General features: G+C 47.8%; 2 protein-coding genes across 3 annotated transcripts in view; one reads left to right on the plus strand and one right to left on the minus strand.

Annotated features, from left to right (window-relative positions):
* Acad10 (acyl-CoA dehydrogenase family member 10) overlaps positions 1–1,150 on the minus strand; it is a 48,660-nt gene extending 47,510 nt beyond the window's left edge. The window contains exon 1 of the mRNA XM_059248775.1: positions 1,061–1,150. The gene's annotated coding sequence lies outside the window, so the exon portion shown is untranslated. The remainder of the gene's footprint in view (positions 1–1,060) is intronic.
* On the plus strand, positions 962–26,251 carry Brap (BRCA1 associated protein). Of its 2 annotated transcripts, none has more exons than XM_059248778.1 (10): positions 962–979; positions 3,028–3,189; positions 4,309–4,504; positions 6,652–6,841; positions 14,009–14,122; positions 17,177–17,325; positions 21,264–21,339; positions 21,880–22,018; positions 22,531–22,640; positions 26,135–26,251. In XM_059248778.1, exons 2-10 carry the CDS (start codon positions 3,036–3,038, stop codon positions 26,234–26,236), a joined length of 1,230 nt encoding a protein of 409 aa, XP_059104761.1. In that variant the 5' UTR covers positions 962–979; positions 3,028–3,035; the 3' UTR covers positions 26,237–26,251. The 2 variants fall into 2 exon arrangements, with proteins under 2 accessions (XP_059104761.1, XP_059104760.1); XM_059248777.1 differs by lacking the exon at positions 962–979 and adding an exon at positions 1,429–1,643.
* Positions 26,252–27,116: the final 865 nt, after the last annotated feature.

Here is a 27,116-nt window from a genome sequence, read left to right on the forward strand (position 1 = left end):
CCTGAACCTGAATTAGGGCGCCCGACGAAAACAGAAAACAAGTAGACAGACTGGGACAAGACAGACAGTGGCCGGCCAACTTACCTCCTGACAGTGGGTCGGTGGTCCCGAGGCAGGGGGTCTCTGTTCCCGGCCAACGCACCAAATGAAAGACCCCCGAAGGCAGTCTTCCCTCAGGAGAGACCCTTGCCCAAGGAACACACCGAAACCACGAGTCAGATGCAAACAGCAAGAGGCTTTATTCAGGAACACGGGTACCCGGGGCGACACAGACTCTCGAGAAGCTCAAGGGACTGGCGCGCCCACGGGCTGGAGCAGAGGGTTTTTATAGGGTCGGGCACGGGTACAGAAACAAGAAGCCTGGTTACAGAGTCTTGATTGGATGATGCAAATGAGGCCAGTTCTGATTGGATGATTCATATGAGGCCAGGTTCGAACCCAGGTCAGCTCGTGGTTTCTCCCCGAGCTCGCCCACGCCTAGCTTCTGTCTAGGGTACAGGGTGTTTTTCTGACCTTTTAGTTCCTTGCTCTGGGGCCTGGTGGCTAAGTACAAATGTTCTGTTTATCCCATGTCCGTTAACTGAACTCCTCAGTACCTCTCAGGCTTTATTCATAAGCAGCTGAGCTAAGCTATGTTAGGCGGGGAGGCTGGGGGTCTTTCAGTCTAGCACAAAGCCTTCAGCAGAAAGCCCCTAACCCCAGCACTGGGGAGGTGGAAGAGGCAGGAGGATCAGAAGTTCAAGGACATCCTCTGTAACATACAGAGTTCGACCAGGCTGCGCTACACCAGTCCCTGTCTCAAAACAACCAAACAACAAAACCAAACTCAACCACAACCTATAGGCTTCACGGCTTATCCCTGTCTCCACACAGCGTTTCGTTTCACACAAACGTGCGGTGTTAACGCCACGACTAGCTCAGATGGTGGCACGAGAGCTGAAGGTCATCCGGCCAGGGTCTGTTTTCCGTGTCTGCGAAGGTATCCCACAAAGCCCCGCAGTGCCAGGCTCTAGTGGTCATCTGTGAAGCCCCTGCGTTCCTAACCATCCCATCGCCATACCTGCATAAAGTTAAGACCCTGAGGTCGAAGACCCAGGAAATCAAAAAGCCCGGGAGAACCCTGCCGGAGCGTGGGCGGGACGCAAGAAGCGAGGGGTCGAACGCAAAAAAAAAAAAAAAAAAAGAGCCCGGAACGCTCTGCACCGACCAAAAGCACTCTCTCCTCCAACAATCTCGGAGGAGTCCGTCCAGCCAAGTTTCAGCCTCGGGCGGCGCAGGGCGCATGCGCGCCGGGGGAGGGGCGGGGAGGTGGTGGTGCCGCGCCTCCTTCCCGCTGGCGCATGCGCGTGCGCGACCCCGCGGGTCGGAGACGGCGGCCGGGAGGCGGAAGTAGAGGTTGTTGTGGCTCGGCCGGGCTGCGCGAGAGGGCTGCCGCTGCTGAGGCGGCGGCCGCGGCTCCGAGGCGGTGGCGGCGCTGCCCACCGCGGGCCGCTCGGGCTCTGGGCTCGGCCCGCAGCCTTCCCTGATCCCGCCGGGGCCCACGCCGACCAGCGCCTGCCCTATGAGTGTGTCACTGGTAGTCATCCGACTGGAACTCGCGGGTCACTCGCCTGTCCCCGCCGACTTCGGCTTCAGCGCCGCCGGTGAGTCCGCGGCCTCGCGCAGGGCCGGCGGGTCGGCCGCCCTCGCTCCACCCGCCCCCGCCACCCCCCGGGGGAACCAGGTGCCCCTGGCTCGACGTCGTCCCCCCCCCCCCCCCCCCCCGATGCTTTCGCCGCGAGAAAGCGCGGCCTGGGGGTGGAGGTGGGGTGGGGGTGGGATGCTCGGTGCCTTTTCCAAACTGGGAGACGACAGGCCTGTGGTGAAATGATTTGCCTAAAGTTAGGTGTGAGTGGCTGGAACGGGGATGCTAACCCAGCTGGGCCCGGGAATCTGACGTTCCTTCGTGGGCCGTGCAGCTCCGACTCTTCCCTTGATCGTCCAAACATTACCTGGTGACATTGGTTCAGGAGATTAGAGAGACTCCCGAGGGGGAGGCAGGAGGACCGGCGAACCACAAGCCAGTCTGGGTTACAGGGAAACCTGTCCCAACAAACAAACAGGAAAGGAAAAAAAAGGTGTGTGGGAGGGTGATGGCTTGGTTATGTGTCAGAGCTTCGTCGTGCGGAGAATTAGACGTGGTCTCTAATTTGTGGTACACGGAATCAATGTGATAAGTTGATGGAAAAGGGAAACAGGAAGACTTCTTTAGCTTGGGGAGCCGGGATGACGCTTGTTCACGGGAAATGGCACCACTGGACACCCTCCGTGAGTCCAGCATTTAGAGGAGCAGTGGAAGATGGTGGTCTTACCCTGTTGTGCAATTTGTACTCGAAGGAGTGTGATGTATTTCGAGGTTACAAGCATCTTTCAAGGGCTCAAAGTGACCCGCTAGTTCTGAGAGTCAACAAAGTTGGCATTAGGCAGATCCAGGTATCTTCGTGGGCCCAATCATGAAGTCATTTATGCAACAAAGATAAAAGAGTGAGAGCTTCTACTGCATGCTGGGTGGTGTGGGATGAGTGCCCGCTGGACAAGCCTGGGATCTGCCTCAGAGCTGGTGTTGAGGGTATTTCAGTCCTGGTCTCAGGGTCTCGGAAACGCCGCCGTTTATTCGAGAGACTTGTATTTGGGCCACAACATAGGCTCTCAGTTTACTGGGGTGCTGCTCATGGTAGTTCATCTAGGTATAGTCACCGTGGAACATTCTGGGAGGCCTTTTATTGCTGGGGGTTTGTTTTAAGTACATGATTTCACTGGAACAGCCCATGTTTCTGAGATCATCGTGATGGATGCCACTGACAGTTGCCAGGGGTGGGGTGGGGGGTGTGCCGTAGGAGTCCTGGAGGGGCTGAGGCACGCTCAGCAAACTCAGTCTCACCCATTGGGGGAACGCAGTAGACAAGGAGGAACCCTATCGATTGGAGTGCCGAGAAGTCAGGGGAACTTGTTCTGTCATCGGGTATAAATCATTCATGTGTTCTTCAGCTGGGGAGATGTCCGATGAGGAGATCAAAAAGAAGGCACTGGCTTCAGCTACCGCCTGTCTAGAAGGGAAGTCACCAGGGGAGAAAGCAGCCATCATCCACCAGCACCTTGGCCGTCGGGAAATGACTGATGTGATTATCGAGACCATGAAGGCCAGCCCAGGTATGCCCTCGGGAACCTGGCCTTGCTTTTGAATTGTGAGCCCATGGGGCTCACCTCTGGCGTCTTTCTATTTTTAAATTTTTTTTAACACAAGGTCTTATTTAGCCCACACTAATCTCGTACAGTGTATGAAGCTGAGGATGACCTTGAACATCTAATCCACCTCCTGAATGTTGGGGGATTGTGTGTCCATACCATTATATCCAGTTTCTCTGGGGCTGTGGTGCAGACCCACAGCCTCACGCATGTAGGCAAACATTCTACCAACTGAGCCCTAGCTTCAGCGCGCTTTTATTTCTCACCCCTTGTGTGCTCTGTGTGATTTTGTGAAGCCACATTTCTTTTTCTTTAATTTTTTTCCTAAATGGTACTAAAATTGAGTGTAGAGGTACATGTCTTTAGTTCAGCCAATGTGGGGGCTTACGCAAAAGGGTTATTTAAACCCTGGAGTTTGGAAACAGATGATAACATAAGAAGACCCTGTTCCAAAAGAATAATAAAGGGAAAAAAATCGATTGAGTGTAACGAAGTGGATTCTTAACTGTGATGGGGAGTGCTCCAAGGAGCGGTACATCCGGGTAAGCTTGCAGTGCCCTCCCTCCCCTGCTGGCCTCCTCAGCTGAGGGAGTGGATGCCTTCTGCATCTCCAGCATAGGTGTGGTCAGAACTGGAAGGTTCGGTTTTCAGAGCACTCTGATTGCCTGTCTCATTGGGGAGTAGGTGGTGAATGTTGCCTGTTGTGTTGGGGTGCTGCTGGATGTGGGACGGGACTTGCTGCTGGGTTGGGGTACTGATAGATGTGGGAGGGGCCCTTCTTGGGTTTTAGAGGGTGTTCCCATATTTTTACAAGGGTGTGAGGAGTTATTTTCAGGCAGGGAAAGCTGTAAAGTTAAGATGTTCCCAACCCCTAGCCATTCTGTCACTGTGGTTGTTTGTGTCTGTGACAGGGTCTCTCACAAGAGCCCACATCTGCGGCCCTCCTGCTTCGGCCTCTAGTGTTCTTAATGCAGTACAGCATAGTGTCTCCGTCACAGTTCATTCTCTGGCTTGAAATTCTAACTTAGGCTCCTTCAGCATATTTCCAGCTGTTTGCGATCTGCTAATTTTTGCTTTTGTAAGATGAGATGAGAGAGACAATGGAAGAGAAGAAGTCTTCAGCAGCCTCCCTGTCCGCGCAGAGAAGCAGAAAGCAGAGTGAGTCGGCGAACACAGCCCCAGACTCCCCGTCCAAGCAGCTCCCAGATCAGATTTCCTTCTTCAGTGGCAACCCCTCCGTTGAAATAGTCCACGGCATCATGCACCTGTATAAGACCAAGTAAGAGAAGCTCTTTTCCTCTGGACTGCTCTCATTCCCCTTTGAGTAGGGAGAAAACCCTGTGGGCCTGAAGGCTTAACAACATACTGCCTTTAGGAACTGTGTACTGGAGAGTTCTGAGCTGCCCTGTGTTTGACGGTGTCGATTGGGTCAAAGCTTCCCTTACTTAAAAATAAATATGTAGATGCACTTAAGGAATGCTGTGGAGCTGGACCTGGTGGTACACACGTTTAATCCGAGCACTACAGACAGAAGCAGGCGGATCTCTGTGAGGCCAGTCTGGTTTAAAATCTAGTTCCAGGACAGTAAGGGCTGTTACACAGAGAGACTCTATCTCAAAAACAACAACAACAAAAAGAAATGTTCTGGAAAGTATTCTGTTAGCTGTTAGACATGGGTATTGGGGAATTTAAAATCAAGTGAGGCAAAGCACCACATGGCCATGTCCTTACCACAACTGTACCGTAGCTCAGAAGCCAGCTAACTCATTTCAATTAGAATACCTCTTGTATGACTTCGTTTTTATTTTGTTTTTGAGGGTTTTTTTTCTGTTTGTTTTTGTTTTGTTTTGTTTTTGCGACAAGGTCTCACTGTGTAGCCCTGGCTGGAACTCATAGAGATCAGCCTATAAAGGTGTGTACTACTAGACCTGCCTTTGTACACCTTTTCCCCTGGTGTTTTTGGTTTTTTTGTTTTGTTTTGTTTTGTTTTTTCAAGTACTTTTTTTTTTTTTTTTTAAGATTTACTTATTTATTATGTACACAGAAGAGGGCACCAGATCTCATTACAGATGGCTGTGAGCCACCATGTGGGTGCTGGGAATTGAACTCAGGACCTCTGGAAGAACAGTCGGTGCTCTTAGCCGCGGAGCCATCTCTCCAGCCCTTGTTTTGTTTTTTAAAGCTTGTTTTGGAAGTTCAAGGAAAGGAAGCACTTGGATAGATGAACACTTGGGCCTTCCGCCCCCTGGACAGGATAATTGGCGATGTCTCAGCGACTGTCCTTGTCCTAACTTGTTCCCCGGATCCCTCCTGGGAACACAGCCCGTCATCAGGTAGCCAGTTTGGAGCACAGCTGCCAATCAAACTGCCCTGTAGAGGGTTCTCCCCTCCTCCCAGCTGCTTGGCTCGGCAGCACTGTCTGTGATCTTCCCATCCTCAGGGTTAGAATCCTCACCAGGATTTAGAGCTCTTTCTTCCTCTAGAGCTCTCCAGAAAAGTTCACAGTGGTACCGTGCTTCAGAGTTACTCAACAATAGATTATTACCAACAATTAAAGAGACTAAAACACGGTGCTGGAGAGATGGCTCAGCGGTTAAGAGCACTTGCTGCTCTTCCAGAGGACCTGGGTTCAGTTCCCAGCACCGACAAGGAAGCTCATAACTGTCTGTAACTCAGGTTCTAGGGAATCTCATGCTCTTCTGGGCACCAGGCCTACATGTGGTACACAGACATATATGTAAGCAAACACATAAAAATAAATCTTTTTTTTTTTTTTTTTTTTAAGAATAAAACACTAGCCGGGCGGTGGTGGTGCACACCTTTAATCCCAGCACTCGAGAGGCAGAGGCAGGTGGACCTCTGTGAGTTCAAGGCTAGCCTGGGCTACAGAGTGAGTTCCAGGACAGGCTCCAAAGCTACACAGAGAAACCCTGTCTCAAAAAACCAAAAAAAAAAAAAAAAAAAAAAGAATAAAACACTGAGTCTGGCTAGTACAGAGGCAGGTGGATCTCTGTGAGTTTGAGACCTGCCTGATCTACAGAGTGAGTTCCAGGACAGCCAGGGCTATTATGTAAAGAAACCTTATCTTGGAAACCAGAAGAAAAAAAAGGAAAATTCTGGAGAGGAGCTGGGTGGGGTGAATATACTCAAAATGCATTGTGTGAAATTCTCAAGGGTCTAATAAAAATATTTTAAAAAGATTGAAAACTTTGGTTGGGGGTAATATGGAACATTTAGAGACTGCCTAAAAATACACATGAAAGGATTCAGGTGTAGTCATAGGTATGTATTTTCAAGGAAACTCACAAGTTGTTTAGGTTGATGGTGAAATATTGGGCGTTTTATTTTTTTGTATTTTCTTGCATGAAAGAGTTGTTGGGTTAGCGTTCTCCAGACTCCTCAAGGTGGTCTCGTTGTCGTCCTCAGTAAGATGACCTCCTTAAAGGAAGATGTGCGGCGTAGTGCCATGCTGTGTGTCCTCACCGTCCCTGCCACCATGACCAGTCACGACCTTATGAAGTTTGTTGCCCCCTTCAATGACGTGATTGAGCAGATGAAAATCATCAGAGACTCTACTCCCAATCAGTATATGGTGCTGATCAAGTTCAGCGCACAGGTAAAGTTGAGGTGCTGAACGTTGTTCTGTTGTGGACGTGCTGTTGTAACTGTGATGCCAGCTGTGGGTGGTTTATGCCACAAATGTGGTTATGTTTCTATTAGGGTGTGGTCAACGTAGTCATACCCCATAGCTATTAAAAATACAATTACAGTTGCGTTGTTTTTTTTTTTTTTTTAATAAACAGGGTCTTACTGTCTAGCCTTGGCTTGCCTGGTACTTGCTTTGAAGACCAGGCTGGCCTAGAACTCACAGAGATCTGTCTGCCTTTGCTTCCCCAGGTTGGGATTAAGGTGTATGCCACCACACCCAACCAAAAAAAACTAAGATGACCAAACCAGCCATGCATTGAACCTAGGATCTTCCCATCTGTAGTTAGAGGCATTATCCATTGTTCCCCTGCCCTGCACTGTCATAATTTTTTTGGGGGGGGGTTTGAGACAGGGTCTCTCTCTGTGTAGCCCTGGCTGTCCTAGAACTTGCTCTGTAGCCCAGGCTGGCCTCGTACTCACAGAGATCCTCCTGCCTCTGTCTCCCAAGTGCTGGGATTAAAGGTGTGTGCCACTGCCCAGCATAATTTTTAAAAATTAAAAAAATTACTTATTAATTGTTAATTTTTATGGTCCTGGGGATTAGTCCCAACACCTCACACATAACTAGGTAAATGCTCTGCCACTGACTGTCTTTCCAGCTCTTTCTTTCCTTTTTTATATTTTGAGACAAGATCTCACTAAGTTGCCCAGGTCGCCTTTGTACTCACTCTGTAGCTCAGGTAGACCTTGAACTTGCAACCTCGTGCCTCGTCCCCTGGGTTGCTTGATGACAGACTTGCCCCACACCTGACTCATGGTTCCTGTGCATCAAACTGGATGTGAGATCCAGCGCTCATCCAGTGGTGCTTATCCAGTGGTGATTGATTTGTCCAGTGACACAGAAGCCCACGCATGTCTGTGGTCGGTGTCATCGTCCCCGCTTCCTTCATTCTGCCTACAAGATGCTCTTTAGACATTTTAGAAAATAAAATCATTTTTTTTAAGATTTTTTTTCTTTAAATTTTTAATCCTGTGCCTGTGTGTGTGAGTGCAGTACCCATGGGAGCCAGAGAATGCATCATGTGTCATGTCCCCTGGACCTGGAGTTGCAGGCCACCCCGCATGGGTGCTGGGAACTAAAGCCTGGTCCTCCGCAAGAGCAGGGTGAATATCTCCAGCTTCCCATTTGTTGTTTTAAATATTGATGTAGGTCTAATATTGTAGTGTTCAGAATGGTCGACACCTTTAATCCCAGCACTCAGGAAGCAGTTCTCTGTGAATTCGAGGCCAGCCTGGGCTACAGAGTGAGTTCCAGGACAGCCAGGGCTACACAGAGAAAACTGTCTCGAAAAACAAAAAACAAAAAAAAAAAAAAAGGATGGTCGACAGTACAGAGAGGCAGATACACCGAAAGATCAGTGATGTCCTCAGATTCGGAAGTGCCTGTGCAGTTCTGAATTAGGAAGGGTTATCATCTCTTCCTGTGCTGAGGTAAGAGCATGTGTATGTCTGTATGAGCTTTGGCAACCACTCGCCTTACTAAGGAGCTGTCCCAGCTTTGTTGTGTTTTTTTTTGTTGTTGTTGTTTTGTTTTGCTTGTTTATTTGTTTTTCGAGATAGGGTTTCTCTGTGTAGTTTTGGTGCCTGTCCTGGAACTTGCTCTGTAGACCAGGCTAGCCTCGAACTCACAGAGATTCGCCTGGCTCTACCTCCCGAGTGCTGGGATTAAAGACATGCGCCACCACTGCCCGGCTTGTTGTGTTTTTATATCCTGTGATATTTGTCCATTGAAATCTGACTAGGTTTTACTTTGTGAAAAATTAACTTCTCTTACTTCTGGGGTCAACGGTTTCCTCCAGATAAACTGCCCCATCATTCTAGTTTACAAATGTGTGTGTGACAGGTCATTTGTTCTTGCCACTCTGATGGGTCACTGAGGTTTGTGGGTAAAAGGGAACTCATGACATGGGCTCCCTCGTTCAAGAATCCAGAGGGAGGTAACAGGGATTGGATTCAGGTTGTTAGACTTGGGGGCAAGCACCTTTACCCACTGAGCCATCTCACTGGCCCCTGTATACAGCTTTTACAGATTACAGTTTGTTTGTTTATTTTTTATGAGTATGTATCTGCATGTTTGGGTACACGTGGAGATCAGAGGGGACAACTTATAGGAGGTGGTTTTCTTCATCTACCATGTGAGTCCCAGGGATGATGAGGCTTGGCAGCTGGTGCCTTTACCTGCTGAGCCATCTCACTGGTGTGTGTGTGTGTGTGTGTGTGTGTGTGTGTGTGTGTGTATTGGTTTTTTTGTTTGTTTATTTGGTTGGTTTTGGTTTTTTTTTTTTTTTTTATTTTTTAGATTTTATTTATTTATTATGCATACAGTGTTGTGCCTGCATACCAGAAGAGGGCGCCAGATCCCATTACAGATGGTTGTGAGCCACCATGTGGTTGCTGGGAATTGAACTCAGGACCTCCGGAAGAACAGCCAGTGCTCTTAACCGCTGAGCCATCTCTCCAGCCCCGGGTTTTGGTTTTTTAAGACAAGAGTTTCACTGTGTAGCCTTGACTGTCCTGGAACTCACTCTGTAGACCAGACTGGCCTCTAACTCACTGAGATCCACCTGCCTCTGCCTCCAAAGTGCTGGACCTAAAGATGTGTACTACCATCCTGGGCCCAATTTTATAATTTTTTAAAATATTGTTTTATTTTATTTGTGATAAGGTCTCATTGTGAATATATGATGCCATGGAATTCACTTTTTTTTTTCTTCCACTTTTTAGTCCAGGCTAGCCTTGAACCCCCAAACACACTCGTGGCTTCAGCCTCCTGACCTGGGATTATAGGCATGAACTTGAATGTCAGATTTGGGCTTAGTACATTTTTAGACATTTTCCAGTTTAGTTCTGTGCCTTTTCCCTTGTAGTGTCTGGTAATCACAGTTGTAGACACTGTAAAGAATTGCTGTTACTAGTGACTTGCAAACAGTGAGTGTCCCCTGACCCACACTTGTGTCCCACTCCTAGGGACTAAAGTGGCCTCATCCATCTTGGTTATTGATGTCTAGCAGTGTGTAACTAATCACTAGCCTCTCTGCAACCAATTCCTCACCTTTGGAACAGAGATGACAGAATTCTCAGGCCTCCAGGGGTACCAACCAAGACACTGCCTGCCTTGTGTGCAGAAGGGTGAGGACAGAGCTGTCATCACTGGACCTGTGATGTTATCACTGTTCTTCGCATTACACATGCTGCCAAGTCTAACCAGCTAGAGAGCCACTGTCTCTAAAGTGCCTCAGTGTGGGGGCGTTTTGCTCCTAGATCCGCCTGTGCCCCACTTGTGTGCAGTGTCCTTGGAGACCAGAAGAGGGCATCGCATTCCTCCGGAGCTGGAGTTAAAAATGGTTGTGAGCAATGTGTTGTTGAACCAAACCTGGTTCCTCTGAAAGAGCAACCAGTGCTGTTAACCATTGAGCCATCTCTCCAGCTCTCCAAATACATTTTTAATATCCCAGGTGGTGGCATACTTTGTAAAGTCCAATTGACAACTGTGTACTCGTATACTTAGGACTCTGCACTGAAGGGGCCCACAGAACAGGTGCAAATAAGATCCAGCTAGTCACTTCCCAAAGTTAGATCAGATGTGTCCCGTGAAGACTGCGGCCTGAGTGCCTTTACAGGCAGCTGTCCAAGTTCTCAGGCCCCTCTTTACAAGACAACTAAAAAGTCTTCTAAATATTTTGTGATTTCTGTTGGCCCTAACTATCTACATTCTCTCTCTCTCTCTCTCTCTCTCTCTCTCTCTCTCTCTCTCTCTGTGTGTGTGTGTGTGTGTGTGTGTGTGTTGGTGGCAGTCAGTTCTCTCCTACTATGTGAGTTTCAGGACTCGAACCCAGGCTGTTAGGCTTGGTGGCAAGTGCTTTACCCTCTGCATTATCTTGCTGGCTCCTGTTGTCTTGGCTTTCATTGGAGGTTCATGAAAATTTAGGAGTCAGTGGTGTGACCTCCAGGAGATTCAGTCTTTAATGAAGGAACAGCAAAATTAAACAGCAAAAATAAAAGTTGGAATTCTTTAAATTTTTTTTTTTTTTTTGGTTTTTCTGAGACAGGGTTTCTCTGTGTAGCTTTGCACCTTTCCTGAAACTCACTCTGTAGCCCAGGTTGGCCTCGAACTCACAGAGACCCGCCTGCCTCTGCCTCCTGAGTGCTGGGATTAAAGGCATGCGCCACCACCGCAGCTAAATTTTTGGTTGTATACAATTCTAACATTTTGTCTTGTTCTGAGACAAAGTCTGATGTCATGAAGACTGCCCTCAAACTTAAAAAAAAAAAATTTAGATTTATTTAATTTTCTGCGTATAAATGTTTTGCCTGTATGTATGTTGTGCACCATGTGTGTGCAGTGTCCTTGGAGCTCAGAAGAGGGCATTGGATCCCTGGAACTGGAGTTAAGGATGGTTGAACCACCACGTGGGTTCTGGGAATCAAACCTGGGTACTCTGAAAGAGCAAGTGCTCTTTACCTCTGATCCATGTCCAGCCCCTGCCCTCAAAATCTTTTTTCAGTTGTTTGTCCTTTTGAGACAGGGTGTTCACTGTCCTAGACTCCAGTCTGCCTTTGAACCATCGGAGATCTGCCAGTTGTGTGGATCACTAGTCCCAGGTGCCCTGGGAATCCTTTTTATTTTTTATTTTTTTGGTTTTTTGAGACAGGGTTTCTCTGTGTAGCCTTTGCTGTCCTGGAACTCACTCTGTAGACCAGGCTATCCTCGAACTCAGAGATCCACTTGCCTCTGCCTCCCAAGTGCTGGAGTTAATTGAGTGTGCCGCCACCACCACCCAGCTGCCCTCAGACTCTATCCCTCTTCCTCTGCTTCCCTGGTGCAGCCCTCTCACCTAGTCCCATGCAACATTTGCACAGTGCAGATTTGTTTTGTTTTGTTTGAGAAAGGGTCTCCAGCCTGCATTTTTAATACCTGCATTGTAAAAAGGATGCCAGTGTGTTCACATTGGAGACCTCAGCTGTGGACAGTGTCACTTGAGAAAGAGGGACATTTTGGCTGAGCATGGTGGTAGATGCCCATAATCTCAGTATGGGAGAAGATCAGGAATTTGATGCCAGCCTAGGCTCCACAAACCCATGAAACAATAGCAAACCTGTTTTGCTTGGTATGATAGTGCACACCTGCAATCTCCGAACTCAAGAGGCTAGGGTGGGACTTCAAAATTGACCATCCTTTCTCAGGGCTCAGTTCACTGGCTTATATGAAGAAAACATAAATAACCAAAAATCCAAAATGTGAGGCTAGAGAAAGACTCAGCAGTTAAGAGCACTGGCTGCTCTTGGAAAAGATCTGGGTTCAGTTTCTGGCAACCATATGGCAGCTCATAACCATCTGTAACTAGTTACTGGGAGTCAGATGCCCTCTTCTGGCTTCCCGAGGCACTGCAGGCACGTGGTGCACATACTTACAGGCAAAACACCCTTACACATAAAATAATAAGTTAAGAATCCACCGTGTGATTATATCACTGGAGTGGAATTAAAAACTGTTTTCTTTCTTCTTTTTTTTTTATATGACTCTTTTTGGTTTTTTGAGACAGCGTTTCTCTGTGTAGCTTTGCACCTTTCCTGGAACTCACTCTGTAGCCCAGGCTGGCCTTGAACTCACAGAGATCCACCTGGCTCTGCCTCCCAAGTGCTGGGATTAAAGGCCTGCGCTGCGACCACCACCACCACCACCACCTCCCGGTGCAAAAACTGTTTTCAAGAAGGCCAGGCAGTGGTAGCGCAGCCTTTACTCCCAGCACTTGGGAGGCAGAGGCAGACAGATCTCTGTGAGTTCGAGGCCAGCCTGGTCTACAGAGCAAGTTCCAGGACAGCCAGGACTGCACAGAGAAACCCTGTCTCAAACAAACAAACAAACAAACAAACAAACAAAAAATCACTGGAGTTGTCTTGTTGCTTTCCACTAAGCCTGAGCCAGGGGTTTGATTTGCTTTTCCCTTGCTGTCTCTCTCTTTATCTAGACTCCACCACAACAGAACACAGCTCAGTATGTAAAAGGCTGGCTAGTCTTGGACCTCTTTTTATTTTTTTGAGACAGGATTTCTCTTTGTAGCCCTGTCTGTCCTAGAACTCACTCTAGAGACCAGGCTGGCCTCGAACTCAGAGATTTGCCTGCCTTTGCCTCTTTAGTGTTAGGATTTAAAGGTATGCACCACCACTGCCTGACTTTTTAATTATATGTGTATATGTTTATTGCATATATGTGTATGTCCTCCGTGTGGGCCTGGTGGTGGTGGAGGTCAGAAGAAGGCGTCAGAGTTCCTGAGCTAGAGTTACAGATGCTTGTAAACTGCCATGTGGGGAACTGGACCCTGGGCCTTTGGGAGAGCAGCCAGTGTTCTTAACAGCTGCGCAATCTCTCCAGCACCAGTTCAGACACCTTGACCTGTGCTAGGAGCCCTGGCTTGTGCAGCACCTTCCTAGTGGGGTGTTCATCTAGCCAGCTTGTGTTGTTCTCATTCCGTTTACTGAAGAGGAGCTGGATTTCATCCACTGGGCCTATTCTTTAACAAGGCTGCTAGTTTGGGTTTTTGTTTGTTTGTTTGCTTGCTTGCTTGCTTGTTTGAGGCAAAGTTTCTCTGGCTGTCCTGGAACTCCCTCTGTAGACCAGGCTGGCCTCGATCTCACAGAGATCCACCTGCCTCTGCCTCCCAAGTGCTGGGATTAAAGGTGCACTACCACCACCTGGCTGGTTTTTGTTTTTTTTAAGAATTCGGTGACTGTCATCAGTTATGTTTAGTTCCAGAATTGTAAGAAGTATCTTCTCTCAACTGCCACACAAATGATGACTAGAGTGGAAAGAGCTACCCGGGAATGTGTTGACTGTGTGTGGCTGGTTGAATGTTAGCAGTGCACAGCTCTGCTCAGCACACAGTGATGCCTTCTGCCTTGGAGGCCAAGCCTACAGACAGAGGTGGTGCAGAACTCTGTTGATTCTGGCTCCAGGGCATGCCACTTCTACTCTCCTTCTTTTCTGACTGTAAACGTCGGGGAGTGGGAGAGTGGGGAGAGCATCTTCCGTGACCGACCGCCCTTTATTTTTGCCTCTCCCCATTGGTGGGCACAGGCTGACGCCGATAGCTTCTACATGGCATGCAACGGCCGCCAGTTCAACTCCATTGAAGATGACGTTTGCCAGCTGGTCTACGTGGAAAGGGCTGAAGTGCTGAAATCTGAAGATGTAAGTGTGAAGGCTTCCTAGATCTCACGAGAAGTGCTGCTGATTGGTGTAAGATCGACTGTTAAGATGTTTGTAGAAACCTCCAGAAAGGCCTTACTGTGGAGCTTGAGAGGAGAGACAGAAAACTGGTTCTGGAGTCTGGAGAAAACAGAATGGGAGGGACCAGCTAACAGTGGTGGAGGTTCTTTTGGGGTGAAGGAATGTTGACAGATTAGATGGTGGTACTTTGGGCACAATAAAACATTGGTGTAGCTGTTCTAAAAGCCACCGGGTTTAAATGCAGAATCTTAACACTCAGGAGACTGAGGTGGGGTGTGGGAGGGGAGCATGAGTTCACAGGTAGTATGGCAAGGTCAAAGCTAACGTGCTACATTGCAAGGCCCTGCTTAAAAAAACAAAATGGAGAATTATATCTCCTTTTTTTTTTTTTTTTTGGTTTTCCGAGACAGGGTTTCTCTGTGTAGCTTTAAGCCTGTCCTGGAACTCACTCTGTAGACCAGGCTGGCCTCAAACTCACAGAGATCGGCATGCCTCTGCCTCCCGAGTGCTGGGATTAAAGGTGTGTGCCACCACTGCCCAGCTATATCTCATTTTTAAAATGTAGAAAACAGGTGTGGTGGCGCATACGTGTTGCCTCAGCACTCAGAAAAGAGAGGCAAGGGACTGGGGAGTTGAAAGCCAGCCTAGAGCTATGTAACAAGACCTGTCCCCAACTCAGACTTAGCAGAAGAATCTTCACCATGGAGACTGTCCCAGAACAGTGGGACACTGTTTGAAGCAGAAAGAAGCATTTTTTGTTCAAAATATTAACCCTAGTCTCCTTTTTTTTTTTTTTTTTTTTTTTTTTGGTGTGTGTGTGTATGTGTCTTTGTGTTTGGGTTGGTTTTTTGTTTGGGGTTTTTGTTTTGTTTTTTTGTTTATTTGTTGTTTGTTTGGGTTTTGGTTTTTTTGAAAGAAGTTCTCTATATATAGCCTTTCCTTTCCTGAAACTCACTGTATAGACCATGCTAGCCTTGAACTCACAGAGATCCACCTTGTCTCTGCCTCCTAAGTGCTGGGATTAAAGGCATATGCCACCATGCTCAGCCTTTTTTTTTTTTTTTTTTTTTTAAATAAAGGCAGGGTCTCACTGTGTAGCTAGCCCTAGCTATCCTAGAACTCACTATGTAGACCAGGGTGACCTTGAACTCATAGAGATCTTCCTGCCTCTGCATCCTGAGTGCTAAGGGTCAATCTTGCTGTCTACTTGCTGTGGCTCTCTTCTGTAGTGGAACAGCCCACCCCCTACCCTTGGCCTCCCACCATGCCCACCCCCACTCCCACCGAGGCTGGCCTATGTAATGATGGTTCACTTGGTCATCTATAGGAAATAGCAAGTTCGGCTCTGAGGCCAGAGAGTATCTCTAATGCTGTAAAATTTCCTTCTTTTTCAAGGAGACCTTAAAGCCAGGCATTCTCATGCCTTTAATTCCAGCACTCGGGAGGCAGAGGCAGGTGGATCTGGTCTACAGATTGAGTTCCAGGACAGCTAGGGCTTCACAGACTGAGCAAGTGTTTGCTACTACAAGGCTGAGTGACCTGAGTTCAGTGCATGGGACCCACATGGATTAAGGAGAGAACCAACTCCTGAAAGTTGTCCTTTGACCTCCACATGCATGTAGATACACACGTGCGAGTGCAAACACACACAAGCACGAGCTATCTAAAGTAAATACATACATACATACATACATACATACATACATACATACATACAAATTTACTTGGGCGGTGGTGGCGCACGCCTTTAATCCCAGCACTTGGGAGGCAGAGGCAGGTGGATCTCTGTGAGTTCGAGGCCAGCCTGGTCTACAAAGAGTTCCAGGAAAGGCTCCAAAGCTACACAGAGAAACCCTGTCTCGAAAAACAAACCAACAAACAAACAAGGTAGAGACTTGGGACTGAAGCAGTTAAGAGCGCTGACTGCTCTTTCCAAGGACACAGGTTCAGGTTCCCAGCACCCACGTGGCAGCTCACAACCCTGTGTGACTCCAGTCCTCTTCTGATATTCACAGGTTTCTGCGTGCACATGGAGCACACACATACACTCAGACACAGACATAAATAAATTGATTTTTAAGAATTAAAAAGGTGAAGGCAAGAGGATTAGGACATCAAGGTCATCATCAACTACTTAGGAAGCTTGAGGCCTGCCTGAGTTAACAAGACCCTATGTCCAAAACAGACAAGTAAGAAGCAAGATTTACAAGGGGCTGGAGAGATGGATCAGAGGTTAAGAGCTTTTGCTGCTCCTGCAGAGAACCTGAGTTCAGTTCCCAGCACCCACATGATGGCTCACAACCCTCTGTAACTCCAGTTCCAGAGGATCTAATGCCTTCTTCTGGCCTCCATAGGCACTGCACGTATGTGGTAACAAGGCGTGTGTAAGTAAGACACCAATACATGTAAAAAAAAAATCTTTTTTTAAATCTTTTTTTCTTTTTCTTTCTTTCTTTCTTTTTTCTTTTTTTTTTTTTTTTTTTTTTTTTGAGAGAGGTTCTCTATGTAGAGCCTTGGCTGTCCTGGATCTTACTCTGTAGACCAAAATGGCCTCGAACTCACAGAGCTCTGCCTCCTGAGTACTGGGTTTTTTTTGTTTGTTTGGTTGGTTTTTTTTTTGTTTGGTTTTTTTTTGTTTTTCGAGACAGGGTTTCTCTGTGTAGCTTTGCGCCTTTCCTGGAACTTGCTTTGGAGACCAGGCTAGCCTCGAACTCACAGAGATCCGCCTGTCTCTGCCTCCCGAGTGCTGGGATTAAAGGCATGCACCACCATCTCGTGGAGAAAAAAAAAAATCTCCCTTTAAAAAAAGAAAAAGCAGCAGATGCCAGATATGGCTCCCACCTCTAATCTTAAGCCTTGCAAAGCTGAGTCAGGAGGATTGCTTCAAGTTCCAGTGAACCTGGTCTGGAGTGGGACTCTGTCTCCAAAAATGAACAATAAAAGCAACAGGAAGTCTCTTGTTTAAAGAAGATGGCAGAGGATGAGAGGTGGGGCTTAACTAGATGTTTCCTGTAGGGCGCCAGCCTCCCTGTGATGGACCTGACGGAACTCCCCAAGTGCACAGTCTGTCTGGAGCGAATGGACGAGTCTGTGAATGGCATCCTCACCACCCTATGCAATCACAGCTTCCACAGCCAGTGTCTGCAGCGCTGGGACGACACCACGTGAGTGCAGGGGCTGCCCTTCCCAGAATTCAAAATAACCATCAGCAGACACTCCTAGTCTCTGCAAAGCTGGGATTGCAATTGGGACAAGACCTTGATGTTTCTCCTTGCCTTCTCTCAGTTCCCGTAGAAATTGTTACTTGTTTATTTTTTTATTTGTGTGTGTGTGTGTGTGCGCCCAGGATGTGTGATTATATGTGAAAGCACAGCCTCAACAGGTATGAGGAAGGAACAGTGTGCAGTGTTGTGACTGGACATAGGTCCTAGGCCAGTAGGGCCATCTAATGGCTCAGGTGTCAAGGCTCTTCCGTCCACACCTGACAGCCTGGCCTTGTCCTGGGAGCCAGCTGGTGAGAGGAAGAAACAATCTCCTTTAAGTTGTCCTCTCCTCTACACACATATAGATATGTGTATTGACAGACCCACACAGATGCATAATTGGGGCGCGGGAGACCGAGCGACATGTAGTCCTGCAAGCCTGTAGTCACAGCAAGTTGGGTAGTAGAGTCAGGAGGATGACAAGTTACAGTTTTGGGGGGGCGAGAGGATGACTTAGCAATGAAGAGTACTTGCTGCTATTGCAAAGGACCCAATTTTGGGTCCCAGTGCACTGGGTAGCTTACAAACGCTTGTAACTCCAGCTTCAGGGGAACAGAACCCTTTTCTGGCCCCTGTAGGCACCGGTATTCATGTGGATACATACACAGACACCCACAGAATAAAAATTAGTCAGCGGTGCTGGCACCTGTCTTTAATCCAGCACTCAGGAGGCGAAGACAGGTGGATCTCTGAGTTCGAGGGCAGCCTGGTCTACAGAGGGAGTTCCAGGACAGCCAGTGTTACACAGAAAAACCCTGTCTCGAAAAAGCGAAAGAAAAGGGTAAAAATAAAAAAAATTGTTGAAGCTTAGGGCTGGCAAGATGACTCACTGGGTAAAGACACTTGATGTCAAGTCTGATGCCTGAGTTTGATCCCCAGGGGTCCCGTGGTGGATGGAGAGAGCACCAGTTCCACAGAACTATCCTTTGACCTCCACACAATTGAGTAGGTCGATTCAAAAGCTGAAGTGGCCATACCTGTAATTCCATAATTTGGGTTGGAGAGGGGAAGCTAAGGAGTTTCAGGGCAGCTGGGCTACAGAACGGTCCCGCCCACACAATAAAGAAGTGGAAGCCAAGCCCTGTGGCCACGCCTTTAATTCCAGGCAGGCCGAGGCAACGGCAGCTGGATTTTGGCAGGAGCATCAGTCCTTCAGTACACTGGATGTTTTCATAGATGGTGTGGAATGTCGAAATGTACTCACTGTGCGCTACAAGAGTTTTGAATATTTCCCCTAGATTCTGGTACATGACCTAGTCAGAATCAGAATTTGGTATTAGTTTGTTTTCCTGTCCAGTCTCTGCTACAGCCACCACACGGGCAGAAGGGTCACAGGAAGCCACTGTCTACCTGTGGCAGCTGCTCTGTCTAATCCAGGAGCCATTTGTTTTTTTTTAAGATTTATTTATTTATCTTAAGTATATGAGTATTTTATTGACTTTATGCCAAAAGAGGATGTCAGATCTCATTACAGATGGCTGTGAGCCACCATGTGGTTGCTGGGAATTGAACTCAGGACCTCTGGAAGAGCAGCCAGTGCTCTTAACCTCTGAGCCATCTCTCCAGCCCTCCAGGAACCATTTCTATCACTACTTCCCAGTTTCTCTCTCTCTCCCCCTTCCTTCTCCCTTTCTCTTTTCCTCCCTCTTTGCCTGACTTCCTCCTGTCTTTTTTACTCATTCTCCCCTCTCTCTTCCTCTCCCCCCTCTTTGCTAAGTACAGTTCTGCCACTAAACTCTCAGTCCCTGTCTGTCTGTTGTTTTAATTGAAACAAGGTCTCAGGTCTAGAGATAAAGTTCAGTTGGTGAATCCCTGACTAGCATGGAAGCTAGGCAAGCTCTAACCAGGAAGTATGGTGCATCCCAGTACTAGGGAACTGAAGGCTGGAGGACCCACGTTCAGGTCACCCCTGGCTGCATAGAAAGGTGGAGGCTAGCCTAGGCTACATGAGACCTATTTCAAAAGCAAAAGGGAACTGGAGAGATGCTTGGCAGTTACGAGCACTTCTGCTCTTGCAGGGGCCCGGGTTAGGTTCCCGGCATCCGTGTTGAACAGCTCACAACGGGCTGTAACTCCAGTTCCGGAGAATTCCGTGGTCTCTTCTGCCCTCCATGGGCACTGCTTCACAAGGTGCATATAATACACTCCATGGGCGGTGGTGGCACACGCCTTTAATCCCAGCACTCGGATACAGGGCCTGGCGGATCTCTGTGAGTTTGAGGCCAGCCTGGTCTACAAGCGAGATCCAGGACAGGAACCAAAACTACACAGGGAAACCCTGTCTCAGAAAACCAAAAAAAAAAAAAAGCCCTTACCATCTAAGCCCAGCTGATCTGGCACTCATGTAGCCAAGGCTAGCCTTGAGCTTATGGAGTTCTCCTGCCTCTCTCCTGAGTCCTGGCCCTACAGGCATGCTCACTGCACCTGCCCATCTTCTTCAGCACTAAAGAAGTCAGGTGACCTTTAGCTCCCTCCTTGCCAAGGCAGGACCTTGGCCTTCTGCCTGAGCCTTTTCAAACCTGTTCTTCATGACCTGGCCAAAGAGTGAATGGATGCTTGCTACATTCTTGGTGGCAGTTCAGTCAACCACAATTGTATCCCACTTGCTGTCACGTTGACCCATCGAACAAAATATATTGATGACCAGTATTGAATATTACTTCATCTTGAGTATAATAGAAAAGGGTTACCCCAGTTGAACATGGTGGCACACACCTGTAATACTAACACTTGGGAGGTGGAGGCAGGAGGATCAGGAGTTAAAGGTCATCTTCAGACTGGACTACCTGAGCGGGGAGGGGTGTCATGTGTATGTCTGAAAGGTAGCTCAGCAGTTAAGTACACTGGTTGCTCTTGCTGAAAACCCAGGTTAGGTTCTCAGTACCCATGCTCAACTATTCATAGCCACTTGTAAGTCGAGCTCCAGGGGATCTGATGCCCTCTCTTTTGGCCTTGGTGAGCACACACATACAAATAAAAATAAACCTTTTTTAAAAAATTGGCTGGGAGCAAGGTACAGTTGCAAATGCATTTAACTCCAGCATTCAGGAAGAAGAGGCAGGCAGATCTCTGTAAGTTCTAGGCCACCTGGTCTGCATAGCAAGTTCCAGGTCAGCCAGGGCTACCTAGTGAGACCCTGTCTCAAAAAAACAACAAAAATAATTGGCTGGATGTAGTAGCTCAAATCTTGAGTCCCAGCACTTGGGATCAGAGACAAGCTGTTCTCTCTGTGAGTTCAACATTAACCTGGTCTACATAGCCAGCTCCAAGCCAGCCAGGACTATGTAGTGAGATCCTGTGATGCATTTATCTAATTATTCTTTATCAATAAAAACTCAGGAGTCAGGGCTGGAAAGATGGCTCAGTGGTTAAGAGCACAGGCTGCTCTTCCAGAGGTCCTGAGTTTGATTCCCAGCAACCACATGATAGCTCACAACCATCTGTAGTGAGATCTGGTGCCCTCTTCTGGCGTACAGGGATACATCAATATTTTATTGATTGTGTATATCACATAACAATCCCATCTCAGTTAAGTAAATAAATTTTTAAAAAGAGAAAAAGCATCGAGAGGGGAGGGTTTATAGTCCAGGTTTCTCTCTTGCTTTTGTTTGTTTGTTTGTTTTTTGTTTTTCAAGACAGGGTTTCTCTGTGTAGCTTTGCGGCTTTGCACCTCTCCTGGATCTTGCGCTATAGACCAGGCTGGCCTCGAACTCACAAAGATCCGCTTGTCTCTGCCTCTTGAGTGCTGGGATTAAAGGCATGTGCCACCACCGCCCAGCAATCGTCCAGGTTTCAACATCTGTATATAATCTCAGCCTTATCTTCTGTGTCCTGGACAGGTGTCCTGTTTGCCGATACTGTCAAACGCCAGAGCCAGTGGAAGAAAACAAGTGTTTTGAGTGTGGTGTCCAGGAAGTAAGTACTGCTGGTGACAGGGGATGATAATGAGAAGCTTTCATGGTCTGGGATTTTCTTCTGCCCAATGCAGCTTAGATTCTTTGTGGACTAATTCTTTGTTGTCTGTACTCACACAGATTCTTTTTTAATAATTTATTTGTTTTTATTTCATGTGCACTGATGTTTTGCCTTCATGTTGTGTGAGGGTGTTGTAGCCCCTGGAACTGGAGTTACAGATAGTTGTGAGCTACCGTGCGGGTACTGGGAATTGAACCCAGATCCTCTGGAAGAACAGCCAGTGCTGAGCCATCTCTCTAGTTCAGATTCTTGAAAAGACTGAGATGCCTGCCAATCATTTGTGAATCTGTACTTTGGACTCTACAGAAGCCAGGGAGGGGAAATGGTAGACCAATAAGGACCCTGGAAGGTTGGGTTTTAGAACCTTCGTATTCAGAAGGCTGTGGAAACAGCTCCTGAGTCATCTTTTTTCCAAGCCATGTGAGCCAGGTCACATGCCTCCCCTCCCCCATCACTAATTCAGATCTCCTCTCTTGGCAGAACCTCTGGATTTGTTTAATATGTGGCCACATAGGATGTGGACGGTATGTAAGTCGGCATGCTTACAAGCACTTTGAGGAAACTCAGCACACATACGCCATGCAGCTTACCAACCATCGGGTCTGGGACTATGCTGGAGGTGAGTGCATGATCGTTTTCTGATTTGGACTCTTTGCTGTGGAAACTCCCTCACAGCGTGAAATGTCATCTCTTGACAGCTAGACAAACTCAGATTGCGTGGTTATCCCTGAGGGTGCCATGCTTAGGGATCGAGAATTACAGAGAGAGTTTAGATGTCTGTTCTCAACCTCTCTCACTTTCTAAAGTTTAAATAATTTGACCCATTTTTAAAGAAATCATACATCATTTAATTTAGAGGGCTTTTTTGTTTTGTTTTTTGTTTTTTTGTTTGTTTGTTTGTTTTTTCTCTGAGATAGGGTTTCTCTGTCTAACAGCCCTGGCTGTCCTGAAACTCTGTTTATAGACCAGGCTGGCCTCAAACTCAGTTCTGCCTCTGCCTCCCAACTGCTGAGATTAAAGGCCTGTGCAACCACGCTTAATTTAGATTTCTAAAAACAAAAATGTCTCAGAGTTAAGAGCAGAGAACTTTTCATTCCTAAGAGCCGCTTCTGGCCAACTCTCCTGTCTCAGATAATTATGTCCATCGACTGGTTGCAAGCAAGACGGATGGCAAGATCGTTCAGTACGAGTGTGAGGGCGACACCTGCCAGGAAGAGAAGATAGACGCCCTCCAGTTAGAGGTGAGATGCTGTGAGCCGTCGCCTAGCAACGCTCCCTGGAGAAAGGTGCTCTGACCTTTTAATACAGTCATCTGCCCTGTGTGGATTTTTTTTTTTTTCAGTTCTGTCATTTCTTCGAAGAATTTCTAAAATGTTTCTGTTTTGAAGGTTAAGCTTCCCTGTGCCTCACTGTTTTCAGTGTGATGTTCCTGGTTGTCTTGAGTTCTGGCTCATTAGTTAAGGCAATTCAGGTCATCTTCTGCAGCAGCAATAAAGCCGAAAGGTAGGATGTTCCTGTCAGTGACTCCACAGAAGCTGACGCAGTAGACTTGGTCAGAGTGAACCCCGGCAGTGCCCTTCCTCCCTGGAGTTGTCTGTGCGCAGCGGTGTGTTCAATGTGTGTGCTTTGTGAGTTGGGGCTCGTAGTTAAAGCCATTTCTGAGTTGATGTGTTTGAAGGAACAGCACATTTAGCACACTCGGTTTTCTTCTGAGCGGTAAACCCTGTCTGTAGCACAGTCCTCCCACAGAACTGTTGGACACATAGAGCGTCCTGTCACTCATGTGGTTAGTAATATTTTGTTGTTTCCTGTGGGTGGGGCTTGCACAAGTGCTGGGATTAAAGGTGTGCACCACCACCACCACCACCACCACCACCACCACTGATCAGTGGGTTGGGTTTGGTTCCAAGACAGGGTCTTGTCAAGTACTTGACCTCAGACTAATGATCCTCCTATCTATTTTATGTAAATTTCAAAAAAAAAAAAAAAAGTTTAACCAGGAAAACTAACCCAAACCCCCGACTATCAGAGGAAATGGATGTTTGGAAATTGGCTCATTAGTAGACTCTTTTTGAGATCTATTTTTTTCATTTTATGTGTATGAGTGTTATGTCTACAGGTATGTCTGGACTACATGCATGCTTGGTGCCTGAGAAGCTCAGAAGTGGGCCTCAGATGCCCTGGAACTGGAATTGTAGATGTTTGAGCCACTTGCAGATGCTGGAGATTGAACTTGGGTCCTCTGGAAGAGCAGCCAGTGTGCTTATCCGCTGAGCCATCTCTCCAGCCCCTCATTTGTGGACTTTATAGTTCTGATAAATGTAGAAAAGTGGCCTTCTGTAAGGCTTGTATTCTTAATAAATTAATATATTTACAGAAATGATCAAACCCTTGACATTAAGTCTTTAGAATAAATATCTCTTCCATATGAACTCTGAGTAATGGTGCCATCCACATTTTATATTTAAGAAATAGCTTGTCAGGGTAGGGTTGTACCTCAGTTGGTACCAGGCTGTGGTTGTTCTAGAACTCACTATGTAGGCTAGGCCGGCCTATTCAGACACACCACCACACCTGGCCTTGCCTACAGGTCTGAACACCCATGGCCCCATCCTGCTGTGTCCACACCTGGCATCTTTGTTGTCCTTTGAGATGAAGAGGCCCTGGGCTGGTCTCATGACTGTCAACAGCCTCTTCCCAGAAGTCCTAGCTGTCTACTGCAGCCCATCATCCTTTCCTACCTGTGGCCACACAGTGCTGTGGGCTCATGCCACCATGTAGCAGTGGAGATACAGAGACCAAATACAGTCCTCATTTCCAGAGTTCACAGTCTAGTCAGGGTGGTCTGTGAGTAAACCTTCCAGTCAGTACTGCTGTCGTGAGTGCTGCCAGTGGGGGTGCAGAGATAGAGGAGTGGGTTAGAGTTGCATTGGGGAGGGTGCTGAGTGTGGAACCCAGAGTCTCACGCATGCTAAGCCCACATTTTACCACTAAGCTACCACTCTAGCCCTGAATTTTATATAAATTCAAAGTCTCCATTTTACAAATTGTCTAGACTAGAATAAGTTTATATAAATGTGCATTTACACTAAAGAGGTAAAGGTAGGAAGATCAAGAGCTCGAGGCCATACTGGACATTTGAGGCCAGTCTGGGGTATATGAGACCCTGTATCAAAAAGACAAAAAGACCTGGTGTGGTGGTTTGAAAGAAAATGGCCCCATAGGGAGTGGCACTATTAGGAGGTGTGGCTTTTTTGGATTAGGTGTGGTCTTGTTGGAGGAAGTGTGTCACTGTGGAGGTGGGCTTTGAGGTCTCATTTATGCTCCAGCCACGCTCAGTGAGACAGTCCACTTCCTATTGCCTTCTGATCACGATGTAGCCAGCACCATGTCTGCCTGTACACTGCCATGCTCTCTGCTGTGACGATGATGATGGACTGAACCTCTGAACTATAACCCACCACCTCAATTAAATGTTTTCCTTCTAAGAGTTGCTATGGTCATGGTGTCTCTTCACAGCAATAGGAACCCTAAGACGGGCTGAAGAGATGGCTCAGCAGTTAAGAGCACTGGCTGCTCTTCCAGAGGATCCAGGTTAAATTCCCAGCACCCACATGGCAGCTCACAACTGTCTATAACTCCAGTTTTAGGGACCCAACACTCTCACAAAGACATGAATGTAGACAAAACACCAATACACATAAATTAAAAAACAAAACAAAACAAACACAAAAAGACTAGAAAGATAGCTCAGTCTATCAAGGTGCTTGCCATGCCAATATAAGGGGCTGAGTTCAGTCCCCAGAACCTGAAGTTTTTACGGAATGGAAGTGGTGGTGCAAGGTTGTAACCCTAGTACTGAGGAGATGGACACAGACAGTTCTCTGGGACCCACTGGCTGGCCAGCCTAGCCTGCTTGGTAAGTCCTAGGTCAGTGAGAGACCCTGTCTCTAAAACTAAAGTAGACAGTGCCTGAGGAACGATACCGGAGGCTGACTCTGCCCTCCCCTTGCACACACATGAATAGAACACACATACAGCATTATAAAAACATAAAAGTAAGCTGGGTATAGTGGTGCATACCTTTAATCCCAGCACTCAGGAGGCAGAGGCGGGCAGAGGCAAGTGGATTTCTGTGAGTTCAAGGGCAGCCTAGTCTACAACACAAGTTCCAGGACAACCAGGACACAGAGAAACCCTGTCTCAAAAACAAAACAAAACAAAAAATAACAAGATTTACATATATATGTAAATTTGGATTCTTGGATTTTTCCCAGCTAGATTGCAAGCTCCACTCTGTACCTCTGGCCCAGTGCCTGCTGACCTGGGTTGAACCCAAGTGTAACAGATTCTGATGAGCCTGACATGGGAGTATAAGCCTCAAGTCCCAGCTGATAAGGTTGGAAGGTGGCCAGTGCCTCAAGTGTGAGGCAGTTTGGGCAACAAGCAAAGCCACATCTCCATTCTCTCTCTCTGGTTCTTGTAATAATGACTGTCTGTGTAGTCCTGGCTAGCCTGGAGTGTTGGGATGCAACCACCACGGCCCAGCAGCTGTTCTGTTTTGTTTGTTTGTCTTATGAGTTTTCTAAGTTGAGTTGGTTTGTTGTGAGTGTAGGAGCAGCACTGTGCCGTGGAGACCTTGACTCTGCACGCAGTTCTACTGGCTATCATGGGTCACGTTCACTGGGTCTCAGTATCGGTGATGGCTTATATCTGGTGTTTGTTCTGCTTCTAGTATTCGTACTTACTGACAAGCCAGCTGGAATCGCAGCGGATATACTGGGAAAACAAGATCGTTCGCATAGAGAAGGACACGGCAGAGGAGGTGAGTGTCTGACCTGGTGACTGGAATGCCATGGCAGGGCACCTGACAGCGGGAGAGGGCCCAGGACAGCGGGAGAGGGTACCTGACAGTGGGAGAGGGCACCTGACAGCGGGAGAGGGCCCAGGACAGCGGGAGAGGGTACCTGACAGTGGGAGAGGGCACCTGACAGCGGGAGAGGGCCCAGGACAGCGGGAGAGGGCCCAGGACAGCGGGAGGGGGCCCAGGACAGCGGGAGAGGGCACCTGACAGCGGGAGAGGGCACCTGACAGCGGGAGAGGGCACCTGACAGCGGGAGAGGGCCCAGGACAGCGGGAGAGGGCCCAGGACAGCGGGAGAGGGCACCTGACAGCGGGAGAGGGCACCTGACAGCGGGAGAGGGCTCCTGACAGCGGGAGAGGGCCCAGGACAGCGGGAGAGGGCCCAGGACAGCGGGAGAGGGCCCAGGACAGTGGGAGAGGGCCCAGGACAGAATCTTCGCTGGGTGATAGACTTAAGGGTCTTGATAGTTTGTGTTTCACCTGGGTCAGAGCTAGTGCTTTGCACAGTCCCACTAAGAACATAAAGTGGTGACTGACTAGCCTGCTGCTCCCTGCCAGTGTCCTCAGGCAAGGATTCTCCTGTAAAACCCAAAATCCATGGAAGTGTGTTCACACGGTTTTGCAGCATGGGTCAGCCGCTGGCATGTCAGCTTGGGAACGGTGCCTTTGGGAGCTGGTGTGGACTTGTGAGGCTTTGTAAACCGAGGGAAATAAATTAGGCAGAAATGGAGCTTTTGTAGTTACCCTGGAGAATAACTGATTCGTGGTTGCAGTTACCATATTTTTAACTAAGTGATCCCTTAAATGTGCCATGCATAGGGGCCTAAGCCTGTAGCTCTAGCTGCTCACCGGGT

Source organism: Peromyscus eremicus, chromosome 23, assembly GCF_949786415.1.
Source record: "Peromyscus eremicus chromosome 23, PerEre_H2_v1, whole genome shotgun sequence".
Taxonomy (NCBI): Eukaryota; Metazoa; Chordata; class Mammalia; order Rodentia; family Cricetidae; genus Peromyscus; species Peromyscus eremicus.

What these genes read in the sequence shown, in the direction of transcription:
- Brap (XM_059248777.1), top strand. Translation starts at nt 1,562, where the DNA reads ATGAGTGTGTCACTGGTAGTCATCCGACTGGAACTCGCGGGTCACTCG. An exon ending in GACCATGAAGGCCAGCCCAG is followed by an intron (nt 3,190 to 4,308) that starts GTATGCCCTCGG and finishes TGCTTTTGTAAG; the next exon opens with ATGAGATGAGAGAGACAATG. An exon ending in AAGTGCTGAAATCTGAAGAT is followed by an intron (nt 14,123 to 17,176) that starts GTAAGTGTGAAG and finishes TGTTTCCTGTAG; the next exon opens with GGCGCCAGCCTCCCTGTGAT.